This window comes from Petaurus breviceps, unplaced genomic scaffold (genome assembly GCF_028583685.1).
Source record: "Petaurus breviceps papuanus isolate PSGF00001 unplaced genomic scaffold, PetGlider_PUasm1.0 90977, whole genome shotgun sequence".
NCBI lineage: Eukaryota > Metazoa > Chordata > Mammalia > Diprotodontia > Petauridae > Petaurus > Petaurus breviceps.
The window spans coordinates 6,819,122-6,835,229 of record NW_027187391.1 but is presented as its reverse complement, the minus strand read 5'-3'; the positions used below and the strand labels follow the sequence as shown (position 1 = coordinate 6,835,229).

Sequence of the window (16,108 nt, the reverse complement as noted above, 5' to 3'; positions counted from 1 at the left end):
ACAAGATACATTGCCAGTCTCTTCATTAATTCATTCTCTGTCTGCAGAACAGTCCTAGGAACCTTGAAAACATTAGCAAAACCCTCTTCCAGGATTTCTGTAAACATACAACAAGAAAATCCTTCTTCAGGGCTTCTGAACCAACAGCAAGGTTCCAAGACCTCTGCAACAACAGCACTGTCCTTCACCAGTGGACAAATCTGGCAAAACAACATCAAAACAGACAGACAAAGTACCAGCATAACAGCCATGTCTCCTCAGTCCTTGGCAGCTCTGGGTGGCAGCTCTCAAAAGTCCTGGGCAATTCAAAGTGGCCCTCAGCAATCCCCTCAGTCTCTCTCTGCCTCCAAAAGGGTGCTGCTTCCAAAAAGTTCTTCTGCCTCTCTCGTGTCTCTCCAAATCTACGTCACCAGCTCCTCCCAGTTCAGCCCTCTCTTTTCACGTCAACAAGTCCATCCCACAAGTGGGATTCACAAGCTCTGGGTTTTAACACCAAAAACCAAGCCAATACAGGGGGATCTTTATATTCCATTATTATTACACTGTTTTATGTTATAATAAAGCCAAATATATTAACATGCTATGTTGAGTATATAAAACTAGATGAGAATAGCTGGCTTGTTTATTTAGTTATTAAAATTTAATATTCTGTCCTTGAGATAAAAGAGACAATATGACTGCCCACCTTTCAAAAGGAAATGGTCTTTAGCTTTAGCATGGTACATATAAATTTATGATAATACTCTTATTGCCCATTTGTGACCAAGAGTATGCTAGGTGAGAGACTGGTGTCAGTAGCCTTGAAAAAGCATTGACTTTCACACAAAGCTAAGTGGCCCTCCTGTAACTTAAATCAATTTTCTTGGCTTGATGGATACCACAATGTAACCATGAACTAACCATGAAATGTCATAAGGTTAGTGGTCCCTTAGGTGAGTATTCAATGAAAATTATACTGGTGCTACAATCCTCCTTGTTATTTTTCATAAACTTCCTTGAAAACAGAAAAGATGTGACCATTCAGAGTTGGAAAAATATGTAGGCTAGCCAGTGAAAGATCTTAAATTACGTCTTGGGTGCTACCTTCATTCTTCATTTTTCAGAGCTGTGATTTCTTTAACTGTATGTTCTAATTGTGATGTTTTTCTTCCTTTACTAGATTATTGAAAACCCAGATATCCCTCCAGATTTGAGGAAGCAAGGTATTTAATTTCATTTTTTACGACTGTTCTTGGGAGCTTATATGGCACATTTTATTTTATTTAGGGCAGCTAGGCAACCCAATGAATAGAGCATTGGACCTGAAATCAGGGCACACCTAAGTTCAAATCCTGATTACAACACTTACTTTCTGACCCTGGGTAAGTCACTTAATTTCTCTGCCTCAGTTTCCTCACCTATGGAATAAGGATAATAATAGTACCTATTTCCCAGAGCTGTTGGGAAAGTAAGTGCCTTGCAAATCTTAAAGCATTATATAAATGTTATTATTTTATTATAATAATTATTTTGTTCTATCATTTGAGTCCATGCTTAGGTCCCTTATCCTACCTAGGTATAGATTATCTCTGTGTATATATATATATATATATATATATCTGCATATATACATGCAGGTATATATTATCTATTTACTTCCTTCTCTTTGTGCTATTTCTAATTTACTTTCTTCATCATGTTATCATGCTTATTAATTGCTAAATTGACACATGTCAAAATCATATATGACCCTGATTAATATAGTTCTATTAGACTAGAGATTTTAAAACATCCAATTGTGAAAGTTTAAAATAAATGAATACAGAGTTTTAATAATTCAAACCAATATTTAAATATCTATTTCTCTTCTATATTATTACAGCTAATTAAGGAGGGGTGACTGCATAGGAAGTCAAGAGAAGAAAAGGGCAAGAAATAAGAGGTGGGGATGGGTGGAAAGAGAAACAAAGGAGAAACAGATTGGCTCTGAGATCTCAGGAAACAGTGCATGGGAGTATAATGCCCTTTTAACCAAGTAAGCAAACTGGAAAGCATAATATAATATAAACCAGTTGGAGAATGAGGAGAACCTTGATTACTTAAATTAAGCTAACTTAATTTGGGTCATAGGTAGGAACTGGGGGACAATCACTGAGTTCTGAATCATTAGGTAAATTACTCCAGTCATACCCTGCTATTCACATCCTTAAGATGCTCCTTGAGACTAAGTTACAGAACTATTGCTTACCTTTAGGAGTAAAGGAAGTGTCCTTACAGAGAGTTCCTTTTACCAATGAAATCATAGGTCTAGATGCATCCTCCAAAAAAGTACTTCCTATTACTCTCTGAAATCTTCATCACTATCACCTCCTGCTGGTAGTTCTTCCATCTCTTTATTCTTTAACTTTGGGAGGCTCTGCTCTGAATGGAATAACTAGAGAAGCTCACTATGGTACTAATTATTTCCTAGGATTTGATGTGGCAGTGACTAGAGCAGTAATCCTGTGGGGACTAAGTCTAATCAAACTAAATGCTAGAGCTTTCAAAGAAAAGCACATATTCTTTGCTTTATCACAACCCCAGGTTTTCCTTTTTTTCTTTGTATGTATCTTTCTCTGGTCACCAGCTCCCTGCACCCTTGTCACTATTCTTGGCCACCGGTACTATAGTCATCGTCAGTAACTCAAGAATCTGACAATTAACACTATTGCATTTTTAGGGAAGTTTCATTTGTTTTTTGTAGCCTTTATTAAAAAAAAGTAATATTAATTCCATTATAACAACACTAGTTCTTCATTTTGTATGTTTCCCAAGTTATTTTCCTCTCTTCCTTCTTGCCCATGTCACTGCCCCAGAGCATCTTCCTTTTGGAACAATGTGACTTGAAAACCAATAAGAAAATGAGATTCCCAGCAGTTTTATTTAATTTTGTCTTTAGATACAGGATCTAGTATGATATCTTGTACATTGTAAGCACTCACAAAATATTTTAATGAGTGATCTACCATTTACTTTCAATAGTCAAAAGCTAGTTATGTCTCATATAAGCCTAAAATGATTACATTTTTAAATAATAAAAATGAAAAGTGTGTTGTAAAACAGTTGTCTCCATAAAATTGGTGATTTTAATTTGTTTTAGTGCTTCAGCAACTAACCATATGGAAAAAATATCTTTCCCTGAAGCTAATATAGTAAAGATAAAAGTATCTCTGTCAGAATCTTCATATGAACTTGGTGGCAAAGCCTGAGATTTCTTGTCTTTGGTGCCCTAATGCTCAAGATATGTCTGCTGTATTGGAAATGTGACTCTTGCTCCTATCTCTGCTACCCTTGGCTGTAGTAAGTCACTGATAATAGTACTTTCAGGTCAGTAACCTTAAGTACAAACAAAAGGTAATGTATAAAATGCCTCTGGAGACATACACAGATATCAGTGGGCAACAATGGGACAATCTATATGGAATAAACCAGATATATGTCTGGCTGTGTCACATTGTCCAGACTGTAACTTGTATTTGGTAACTTGTAACATTGATGAATATATATTAGCACATACCTAGGACAGCAAATGAATATTGAACTGGACCCCAGAATTGCATAAGAAGAGGAAAATATCAAACTGGATTCTATTTGGGAAATTATACAGTGCTTTCCTAATCTCCCTGGTTCAAAAATGCACCTCATTTTTAATTGATCATTTGTTTTTACATCACCTTCTTTTCCCTTTCCCAACCTAGCACACCATCCCTTATAGCAAAGATTTAACAAGAAAGAGTGGGGCATGGGAAGCATTTCAGAAAAACTAACAGTATTATCAATTAAGTCCAATAGCTCCACACCCATAGTCCCCCAAGTCTGCAAAGAAGTGAGGGAGGTTCATTTTCTCATCTCTTTTTCATGATCAGGTTTGATCCTTAGAATCATAAAATATTCAGATTCATTTGATTGATGTTGTTATCCTTTCCATTTGCATTGTTGCAGGAATTTTTTGTCACTTTCCTTGTTCTGTTTGCTTTATTCTCTATTTTTAGTTCATGTAATTCTTCCTATGCTTTTCGGAATTCTTCATTTTCACAAATCCTTAGTACATTGTAATATTCCATTACATGATTGTACCACAGTTCTTTTAACCCTTCTCCAACTGATGGCTACCTGAAAGACTATTTTAACACAAAAGTTCTCCTACTCCTGCTATGTCTTGTGGATCTTGAAATGCCACAATCCCAGAAGAATCACAGAAATAGGTGACCCAAAGACCAACAGACACACTATATGTACAGGTAGGTTGCAGCACTATTTCCCATTGTGTATTGTACACAGGAAGTAATCTGAGGGATATTACTGATGCCGTATTTGATCAGTTAAGGAAGTCCAGTAACGTGGTGAAAGGAAGGTATAACAACTGAATAGACTTTGAGTCAGACTGGGGTAATGAAAAGTAGAAGACTTACATGACTTCCTCTCATATATCGATCAGACTATATAGATGAACCGAAGAAAGAACTGTACAGGATAGGGAAGCATGGATAGGTTGCTATCTGCACTGATGGAGGGAATACCTACATCCATAAGATCACAGACTTCCTGAAATAGGTAATTTTATATAGAGAGAGGAGTAAATACAAAGTCAACCTATATATTTAAGTCTAAATCCCTCCACTTAGCATATTTCTAAATTTACTCCTTTTCTCCTTGACAATACAAAAGATACTTTAGTATTTCCTTTAGGTAAATCCTGTAATGGATAGAGTAATGGACTTGGAGTCAGCAATATGTTAATTCCAATCCTGTCCCAGACATTTGTTAGTTGTGTAACCCTAGGTAATTCATTTAACATTTCCCAGCCTCAGTTTCTTCATCTGTAAAATGGGGGTGATAGCACCTACCTCACAGGGTAAATAATGAAATTAGATAACATATACTATATTTTGCAAACTTTAGAACACTTTATAAATGCTAATTATTATTGTTATTAGAATAGTATTATCCCTAGTCTAAAATTAGCTTTTCCCAAGTTCCTTTGTTCATCCAAGGAAGTTTTAACTTTTATCTAGTCCTCAACTTTCTATTTCTGGCATAACTTCAGCCACACCCTGAGCCAACTTCCCCTGATCCTCCAAGAAGCAAATTTGTTCTGGTCCCCAATAGCACTTTAAGGCTTACAAAATGCTTTCCATATGTTATTTCATTTGAGCCTCATAACAGTCCTGTGAAATATGTACTTACTATCCACATTTCACAGATGACGAAATTGAGGCACAGAGAGGTTAAGTAGGTTGCTCACAGTCACACAGCAAATAAATGTCTGAGACAGGATTGAAACGCAACTTTTTCTGATTCTAATCCAGTGCTCTATTTACCATACTGCCTACCTGCTTCACTATATGAAGCAAATCATTTAACATGGATGACCAATAACCAAAGAGGATGACATGATGACCTTGAATAGCTCACGCTTACAATAAGAGATTTTTCTTTTCAAACGTATACTACTAGAGTATATATTCACCCATTAATCCATCTATCCATCCAGCAAGGAGAGCACCTAATAGGTGTAGGTCACTATGCTAAGTCTGAGAAACTCTGTTAGTTTCTTTCCACTAACATATAACAAACATGGCAGCTCTTGCTGGGTGTGGCTCTCCATCTCTCCTTGCAGCAATGTGCTCTGCAGGTGCTATGTTGACTCAGGGGGAATACTTTAAATGGCAGGAGATACTGAGTTCTCCCTTGGTACTTGCAATGGCTTCCATTCTGTGGTCTCATTCTTCTTGCCCACTAGCAGCCTTTCAAACTACAACCTGGAATTCTGGGGAGTGAACTCAGCTGAAACCTACTGAGTTCAGTCTCTATTGCTTGTGCTGGTCCATTTTAATATTTTTTAACTCTCTCAATTATATATGGGTAATGTTTATTTTAGGCAGCTAGGCGGCTCAGTGGATAGAGTGCTGGTCCTGGAGTCAGGAAGACCTGAGTTTAAATCAGACACTAGTGTGTGAACGTGGGCAAGTCACTTAACCTTTGTTTACCTTAATCCAATGGAGAAGGAAATGGCAAACCACTCCAATATCTTTGCCAAGTAACCCCACAGACAATATTGGTTTGCTATGGTCCACAGGGTCATAAAGAAATTTCTGAAAAATAAGGGCAATGTTTATTTAAAACAGAAAAGAATACATGACATATTAAAAAAAGAAATAAATCCTCTGAGCTTATTCTTTTTAATATTAATTTTTGTATTTTTAATTTATGGCATAAAATAAGCTTTTTTCATAACATAGGATAATAAAAATATGATTGCACATGAAACTGCACATCTATTACTTGCTATTCCTTTGAAATATATAATAAAGTTGGGGTGGCTAGGTGGTACAGTGAATAGAGCACTGGCCCTGGAGTCAGCAGGACCTGAGTTCAAATCCAGCCTCAAACATTTAACAGTTACTAGCTATGTGACCTTGAGCAAGTCACTTAACCCCAATTGGCCTACCTTCTCCTCTCTGAAAAGCAAAATGTGTGTGTGTGTGTGTGTGTGTCTGTATAATAAAGTTATCATGTACATTTGGTTTTTTTTCCTCCTTTTTTTCTTTTTTTTTTTTTGATGGGGGAAGGCAGGGCAATTGGGGTTAAGTGACTTGCCCAAGGTCACACATCTACTTTTGTGTTGTTTCTGAGGCCGGATTTGAACTCAGGTCCTCCTGACTCCAGGGCTGGTGCTCTATTCACTGTGCCACCTAGCTGCCCCATTCTGTACATACTTCTATTTATCAGTTCTTCCTCTGGATGCAGTAGCATCTTCTTTCATAGATCCTTTGTATTTAATTTGAGTATTTATAATAAGCAAAATTACTTATTCACTCAAAGTCATTCTTAATATTGTTGTACTGTACACAACATTCTCTTGGTCCTACTCATTTTCCTCTTCATTATTTTGTACAAGTCTATCCATGTTCTTCTCTGAGCTTATTCTTGTTCCATCATTTGGAGCATTGGAATTCCATCAAAATGTTGTCTCCCAAATTTTTCCTTTTCCCTGTGGAATTTCTTCTTGTTATTGCTGTTTTTCCTCTGCTAGACTGTAGGCAAGTCCAATCATGGCAGCTCCAGAAAGTGTAAAGAATTAAATATTATGGAGTGATCCTGCTGATACTGTGGGGCCTATTATGCCACTTTTCTTCTTTTATCTTTTCTGTTTTAAAGGTTCAACTTTAGAAACCCTCTGTGATGATGTCGTCTCTGTCCTCTCCGTCCTGTGTGAGAAGCTACAAGCCGCGATAAAGTAGGTGCTACAAATGCCAATTCCTTTGGGCATCAATCACCTATTTCTACCATTTCTGTCTAGAACTGAACTTTAAGAATGTCTTCCTATTTTATTTGTATTTTACAAAAATATCATATATATATATATATATATATGAAATAGCCAGTATTTATAAAGTACTTTCTGCTTAACATAGAAAATCCCATTTGATCCTCATACCAATATTTTGTGAATGTGAAGATAGGTGCTATTATTATCATCCATATTTATTTTTATTTTTATTTTTTTTGCTTTGGGGGTTTTTTTTGGCAATTGGGGTTAAGTGACTTGCCCAAGGTCACATAGATAGTTTTGTGTTGTGTCTGAAGTCAAATTTGAACTCAGGTCCTCCTGACTCCAGGGCCGGTGCTCTATTCATTGTGCCACTTAGCTGCCCCTATCCTCCATATTACAAATTATTCAGCTGAGGCTGAGAGACGTTAAGAAATTAATTTAGGGTTACATAACTGTTAAGTGTCTGGAACAGGATTCAAACTCGGGTCTTCCTGATACCAACCTTTATATATCTATATACTTATATAATATATATGAATAACCTATTATATAATATAGTATATTATTCTATTTTATTATATATAGTATAATATTATATTTGAATAATATATACTTATTTGGAGTTTCTTCCAGAACAAGATGCCAGAATTCCAGATACCAATTATCATTTTCCAGCTTGCAAAAAATTCTACCATAACGTTCTATTGGGAAAAAAAAAGTACTATAAAGGCATTTTATTGACACTACTGTTTTTTTTTAAGATATTTTCTTTTCTTAAGAATTTCCCACCCCAACAGAAACCTCTTTTTTTTAAACAAAGAAGTATCATTAACCAAAACACATAGACACACAGACAACATTTGCCTCATTCTGTGTCTGTAGGCCACCATTTCTCTACTGGGGAAAGGAAGACCCAATTTATCTTCTGTACTCTGGAGTGAAGTGGTTAGTCATTATATCCATCTGTGTTCTGATATTTTCTTAGGGCTTTTTTTCCTTTTTATATTTTTGTGATTATTACCTTATATTCTCTTCCAGTTCAGTTAATACATATTTTGTGTCAATTAGGTGTGTGATCATGAAATTAAAATTTTATGTAGCCAGTTTCCTTCTTTCCTTCTATAGGCAGATATCTTCACCAGATGCACACACAAATACAATCATACAATATACCCCTTTCTCAAAGACATAAATACTAAAAAGTCATTTTTTTATGTGACAAGTTTGTCATTAAGAATTGTCTTTTTAGTTGGTGTGGGTTCAAAACATTGAAATTTCAGAGGAAGGATTGAGAAACTTGTGCCAGATTTATAAATAGCAAATCTTTTAGTTATCTAACATTCTGCTAACCAGAAGTCCCTACAACTGGGAATTTTGTGCTTATAAAAATTCAATTCTACATATCATGTACCACATGTCGAAAACTGTGCTATGCCCTGTAGATTGATGACTGACTGGGCACAGTTTTTACTTTGAGTAAAAGGCTCTTGAAGGGCTTTCTAAATTATTAGAAATTACTCTAAGTATAGAGATAATAATGGCACTTGGTGACCAGCTACCAACCAAAATGTCAGCTAAATCAGAGTTTCCTCATAAAGTGAGAGTTTACCCTCACTAATGAGCAAATTAATGAGCAAGAAGATTCATTTTCTCTCATTGTCTTGGGAACTGCAGAAACATGGGCCAGAAACAAATTAAAATTATTTAAAATTTTGTGTTTGAATTACAAATGTGAATGTTTCTCTGTTTCTTTCTTTGGCAGTTGCTGCTTCACAATCTTGTCATGGTATGATTTAGGAGAACTGTTATGTATGTAATTTATCTTGAAGTGTCTTTTAAGAATGCAGCTTTATACTTATAGTTACTCCTCGGTGTATAAACACCTATTCTTATTCTTGGTTACCTAGAGAATATTTCATCTTTCTTTTTGTTATTGTTATGTAGGGGGCAAGAAATTATTCTTTTTGTGTTTAAATTGCACGTATTTATCATATTGCTCAGTATGAGCAACTTTTTAAAAAGTATCAAGATTGCTAAGATATCTCACTCAATGATTTTTGACAATGAGCTTTACTGCGGGAGAAATCGTTGCAAAATTGATTTTCTTTCTCAGCTTCCCTCTTGATGATATTGGATTAGGACTTTCTAAAGCCTGTTCTGCCTACGCCATAGGAGGTTTTAGTAAATATTTAGTGAGTAGGATTCCACTTATAATACTGTGCTCAGGTAAAGAAGCACTGAGCCTACCTACTTATGAGCCTTGAAGGTACATTATTAATTAGATTTCTTTCTTAGTTTAGTCAAATTAATACTTCATTTAGCTCCAGGGAGAAATAAAGCATTTTAGGAAGGTTTTATGGAGTCTTAGAAAGATTTTCTTTTCAAATACAGCTTGTCAGACAAATTTTCCCTAAGCAGCCTTGTGAATCTATAAGCCAGAGTTTTGGTTTTACTGGGGTGTCATAATTTTTTTATATCACCTATTGTTTTTCAGCTCTCTTTACTTAAATTGAAATGAGATCAAAGGAAGATTAATCAATCGATCAATAAACATTTATTAAGGACCTACTATGGACTTAGACTTGGCTTTGTATTGAGCTTTGGGGATACAAAAACAAAGATAAAATATTCACTGTCCCAGAAGAGCTTATATTCTATTGGAGGAGTCAATAAGCACACATATCAGTATAAACAAAATAATTAGTTAACAAGTTAATTAATTAACACTCATACACAGGGAAGATCACAGGTGGTTTCATATAGAAGGTGGTGCTTGAGCATTCTAAGAGGTGGAAATGAAGAGAGTGGATTCTGAACATCTTCTGCCATTATTTCTTCCTTCCCTCCATTCTCAGATGAAGAGGTGGCCCTTCTCCTTGCCCAACCCAACCCCCTTTACATGAACGCACCCCTACTCCCATCTCCTCCTGACTTCCCCAGACTGCTTTACCACACCCCCCCATATTCTGTCTACTTTTTCTCACATTTAGTCTTTCACTATTTTCTGGTTTCTTCCCTACTTTCAAAAAAAATATGGTTCTATCTCTCCCACCCTTAAGAACTCTCACTTAATTCATCCCTATTAGCTATCATCCTATTTGTCTTCTCTCCTTTGTGGCTAAACTACTAGAGGAAGCCACATATGCTTCCTCCATTTCCTCTCCTCTTGCCGTCCTCTAAACACTCCGTAATCTGACTTCTAACCTCATCATTCATCTGAAACTGGTCTCTCCAGGTGATCTTTTCATTTCCAATCTAGTGACCTTTTATCAGTTTTCATACTTGATAGCTGAAGAGGCACAGTGGATAGAGCCTTGGGCCCAGTGACAAAAAACCTGAGTTTAAATATGTCCTCAGATACTCTAGCTTTTTGTGATCCTGATCAAGTCAAGTGACTTGATCTTCCTCCTTGATGTTTCCTCATCTGTAAAATGGGGATAACAATAGCAACTTCCTCTTAGGCTTGTTGTGAAGATCAAATGAGCTAATATTTGTAAAGCATTTAACATAGAACCTGGAATTTAGTAGGTGCTTAATAAATGCTTATTTCCTTCTTTTCTTTCTGGAGCATTTGACATTGTCAAATACATTTTCTTCTTGGATATTTTTTCCCCTCTGGATTTTCATGACACTGCCCTGATTGGGATCTGTATGCATCCAACTACATCTTTCCCATCCTCTTTGTTCATTATTCTTTATAACATGCCCAAGATGATCCCAAGGGTCTTTTCTGGCCATTCTTCTCTTTTTCCCTCTATACTCTCTCACTTGGTGAGTTCATCATCTTCCATGGGTACAGTTATCATCCTTAAACAGATGATCCTCAGATGAATACAGCTAACCCCATTCCTTCTCCAAAACGCCAGTCTCATATCAACAACTGCCTTTTGGACATCTTATCTCAAGTTGAATTAACTTGGAAGCATCTTAACTTCAACATGTCCCAAGTAGGACTTCTCATCTTCAAATCCTCCCTTCTTTTGACTTTCCTATTACTTACTATCAAGAGTGTCACCCATCCTCCCAGTTACTCAGTCTAGGAACTTCAGTGCTATCCTTGACACCTCATGCTCACTCAGCCCACATATCCAGTCCATTGTTAAATCTTTCAATTTCTATCTTCACATCTCTCATATGTGTCTCCTCTTTTCCAATCATAGACACTGCCCTAATACAGGCATTTATCTTATCTAGTCCATTGAAAAAGTCTCCTAATTGTCTACTTGTCTACTTGCCCCTCCCCATAGCAGTTCATCCTATACTCGGCTGCCAAGGTGATTTTTCTAAAGCATGGGTCTGACCATGTCATGGCCTCCTGATTACTAATTTCAATAGCTCCCTATTACCTTTAGGATCAACTAAAAAGTCTTCTTGGAATTTAAAGCTGCTCATAAGCTGGCCACTTCTGAGCTTTCCAGCTGTCTTATACTTTATTCCCCTCTACACTCTATGGTCCAGCTATATGGACCTACTTAGATTTCCTTAGCAGGAACCTTCTCTTATCTCTGTGACTCCCATTGGAGTGTAAGTTCCTTGAGGGCAGGGGCTGTCTTTTGCCTCTTTTTGTTTCTACAGTGCCTGACACATAGTAGGTGCTTAATAAATGTTTATTGAATGAATGTATAGGCTTTGTACCAGTCCACTGGCTATCATCTTCCATCCCTCTGATGTCATACTTCTTGATTTCTCTACCTTCCTTCAAGACTCAGTTCAAGTCTATGACCTTAGAGATCTTCTATTCCAACCCCTCTCATTTTATACAGAAGGAGGATGTGACCTGAAAATTTGGTGAATGAGTTTTTTTTTTAACACAACTTAAGTTCCACTTCCTCTAGGAGGTTTTTCCCCACACCCCACCTGCTAGTGCCTTCTCTTAGATTACCTTCCATTTTTTATATATCTTGCATGTCCCTAGTTATTTAATTATTGTGTCCTCCATTATAATGTAAACCCCTTGAGGGTAGGGACTGTTTTTTGTCTTTCTTTGTATTTCCAGCATCTAGCACAGTGCCTGACTCATAGTAAATATTTACTAAATGCTTATTGGTTAACTGACTGACTGACTGTTGGGAGTCAGCCTACTAAACATGGAGAAGTCTTTCTAAGACTTACAAAATAAACAATTTGGGGGATTTAAACCATTCTCTAGAACTCTTCATCCAATGGCTTCATTAACTCCAGCAGCTGCAGCTTCAATCTTGAAGAAGTCTACAAACCATGAAATTCTCAAACAAAGGACAGAATGACTCATGACCCTTCTAAGAAGGCAGCTTGCTCCCCAGGGCTTTTCCAGTGAGATAGATGGTTGCTAGGATGGATCCCTTTTTTATTCATTCTGGGCTGAGTTCTGAGAGCTGGGTAAAGGGAAGTGTGTGTGTGTGTGTGTGTGTGTGTGTGTGGTATATATGTGCACAGTGTAAAACTGGGTGACCGGTGTAGGTGGAAAGTGTTGATTTTAAATAGCACCTTTAATGACATGACACATTTGGGGCACTGAGCTTCCCATTTTCTAGGTTGCTGCAGCCCCCTGAAAACCTGCCACAATGAGTCTCCAAGGAGACTATAATACCCTGGTTACCTTGGTAATACTTCCTGCCTGCCAATGTTTCAAGGGATCTAAAAACTACTTTCAAGAGTGGCTTGCTTTTGCTGGTATATACAGAAAGAAAGCCCTATTGAAAGTCTAATACATTTCAAAAGCCTCCAGATCCTGGCCAGAGCCACTGTGGTCTATGCCAAGGCGGGGACATTCCTTGGGGGCTGGAGCCGCCTTAGTCTTGTCATTTCTAGGACAACAGGTTTAGAAAGAAAGGGGTTTGCTTTTCTGAGTATCTTAACAGAACTTTACATTTTCTTCTTTTTTTCTATGATTCCTTAATGATGGCAGCCCAATCGTGAGCTTCCAGACTACATAATACCATGATACCAAAGTATTCTGCCAGAAGATGCTTGAAAGTTGACTTGATATTTAAGTAATTCTGTTGATTATTTGATGATCCTATCTGTTTTTTTTATCTCCCAGAGTCCACAATAGTCTCACAATGAAATATATTTCCCCTTGTCTTTACTCAGTCATGATACGATTTCTCCACCTCTCTCCTAGTATTGCAATAGCCTATAATTGGTCTCCCTGTCTCAATTCTCCACCCCCCCCCATCCATCTTTTACACAGCTGCCAAAGTGATTTTTTCCCCTAAAGAATAGGTCTCCTCATGTCACTCTCTACATTCACACACACCCCAATTCCCAACTAAGTAAACTCTAGCGGCTCCCTTTTGCCTCCAGGATAAATGCAGAGCCCTCTGTTTGGCGTGCCATTTAAATCTCTTAACAACCTGGCCCCTTCCTTCCCTTCTAGTCTTCTCATATTTTACTCTTCTCCAAGAGCTCTACAGCCACAGTGACCTACTTGTTCCTTGCACATGACATGCTCTACACTAGTTTGGCCCTTCTCCATCCCCAAGCATTTCTTGAATGCTCTGCCTCTTCCACCTGTAGAATTCCTGGCTTCCTTCAAGACTCACCTCAAACATCATCTTATACATCATCTTTCCTGCCCACCTCTTTCCCCTCCCCCACCGCCCAGCTGCTAATGCCTTTTCCCTAAGGTTACCTTCCATCTACTCTGAATATATTCTCTATGTTCCTATTTGTTTCCACGTTGTCTCTCCTTCAGTATATGGGATCCTTAAGGGCAGAGACTGTTTTTGCCTTTCTTTGTAGACTCCATATTTAGCATATAATAAATGATTTTTGATGAGTGAGTGAAATATGTGAACTCATTTATATTAGAGTACTTTATACAACCTACCTTTCTAGCCTTAGCTTCTTTTCCACATTCTCTGCATCGCAGCCACATTAAATTACTCACGTGAACTTGTTTGTCCTTTCTCTACCTCGATGTCTTTGCCAATACCAGTCCTTTCTTCTTACAATGTATTTCTCATTATGTCAACCTGTCCATTTCCATTCCACCTTTAAGACCTAGGTTAATTGTCACCTCCTGCATAAAGTTTTTCTTGATCCCTTCAGATGAAAGTAAAATTTTCTTTCTCTGAAATTTCATAGCTTTTTGTTCTTACCTGTCTTATGAATTTATGTTTTATGATGTATTATGATTACTGATGTCTTATCTCCCTTCTTAAATTGACATTCTCAGCTGTATCAAAGAAAGGATCATCTTATTTATCTTTTAAACTCTTCTAGCTTGTGACACAGTTCCTTAAACATGGCATAAATGTTTATGAAAGCAATGAATGAGTTGTCCTCCTAAGACTATATACATAAATGTTCCTTTAGGCTCATTCTTAGAAGTTTATGTAGAATTTTCACTGCCAATCTTTTTACTTACTTTTCTTAATTGCAAGGCCATCAAGGTATCCTTTTGCCAATTATTAGTAATTGGAGGTTAGGAAGGAACAGAATTTAAAATAATCTTGAAAGGTCAATTACAGCGCTCCTTTGCCTTCACACATTGCATGTTAAATTTATCCTAATTAATAAGAGGGAGAGATAACAATTGGATAGTCCAAATGTGCTGTGCTCTGTTGGAATCCATGAAATATCAAAATAACCATATAGTGCATTGGATGGATCTTCTACTGGGTATTTATGGGAAGTCATGGACAAGGACATGTCCAGACATGGGCAAAAACGTGTCCAACCATTGACAAGAATTGATAACAAGGTGTTGTTGGGTTGTAGTAGTCATTGCCATCTGAGGAGGTAGTCCTCATCATCTACAAGAATAATAGATCTATTAAAGTAATCCCTTCCTTTACCTTTCTATTTAATTACTCTCCCAAAACATATCACCTGTTCGTGTTTTCTCTAGTAGAAATATAGTCATCTGTAATTCTCCTTTGTGTATTTGAATGGTCACACTATTAATGTTGGTTTATTGTGCTTTGGATCAGTTACTGAATGACCTACAAAATAAACTAACATAAAGGGAGTCATGCTGTTAGAAATCTCTCACTCTTTCCAAATGGGAAATAAAAACCAAATGCAAGACTGTAAACTTTTAGTGTAAGATACAGACCATCTTTGCCAACTTTTATTCTCGGAGGAATCAAGCTATTGAGAATTTTTTTTCCCATTCTTTCTCCAGTGAAAATCAACAGTTACAACTACTTTACCTGGAGTGTATTCTGTCCATGCTCAACAGTTGCTCTACAACCATGCATGACCACAAAGGTTTCACGGACCTCATTTGGTGAGCATTTGTTTTTGGTACTGTCCACAAATAAAAGGATACTGGGAGAAGTACAGAGAGGGAAGGAAGAATGAAATAGGAAGATGGGGTGAGGAATGAGAAAAAGAGAAGAGGCAGAGAAAGTGAGAGAGAGAAAGAAATGTAGAGAGAGGAGAGAGAAAAAGAGGGAAGGAGGGAGGAAGAAGGAGAGGGGGAAGGTAAAGAGAGGAGTTAGAGAGAAAGTGAGAGAGAAGGGGAGGGAAGGAGAGAGAGTGAGGAGAGAATGAGAAAAAAGAGGAGAGAGGAGGAGGAAGGGAGTACAAGAGAAAAAGCAAAAGAGGAGAGAGAGAGAAAAAAAAAGAGCTCTAGTTGGATAGATTTTTCCTCCAGTGTCTGTATTATAGATAGACAGATAGAGATAGAGATAAACACACACATTTATTTCTATTTATAATTATTTATTCTTCAGGAAACCAGGGTAGAGGCTCTTTTCTTGCCAAAATCTAAAGCTTCCTAGCCAGTAACATCAGCTCCAAAGTTACTTGATGGTGCTTTGCTCTTTCCTAACAAAGCTATCTCTATTTGTTTCCAAATGTATCCAAGAAAGGCAGCAGTGTCAT

At 37.1% G+C, this 16,108-nt stretch overlaps 1 protein-coding gene across 1 annotated transcript in view; it reads left to right on the top strand.

The window, feature by feature from the left end:
* The window catches only part of ARFGEF3 (ARFGEF family member 3), a 229,582-nt gene that overhangs the window by 113,707 nt on the left and 99,767 nt on the right, over positions 1 to 16,108 (top strand). The window contains exons 7-9 of the mRNA XM_069077269.1: positions 1,160 to 1,202; positions 7,180 to 7,258; positions 15,405 to 15,509. Coding sequence (XP_068933370.1) covers positions 1,160 to 1,202; positions 7,180 to 7,258; positions 15,405 to 15,509 — 227 coding nt within the window. The remainder of the gene's footprint in view (positions 1 to 1,159; positions 1,203 to 7,179; positions 7,259 to 15,404; positions 15,510 to 16,108) is intronic.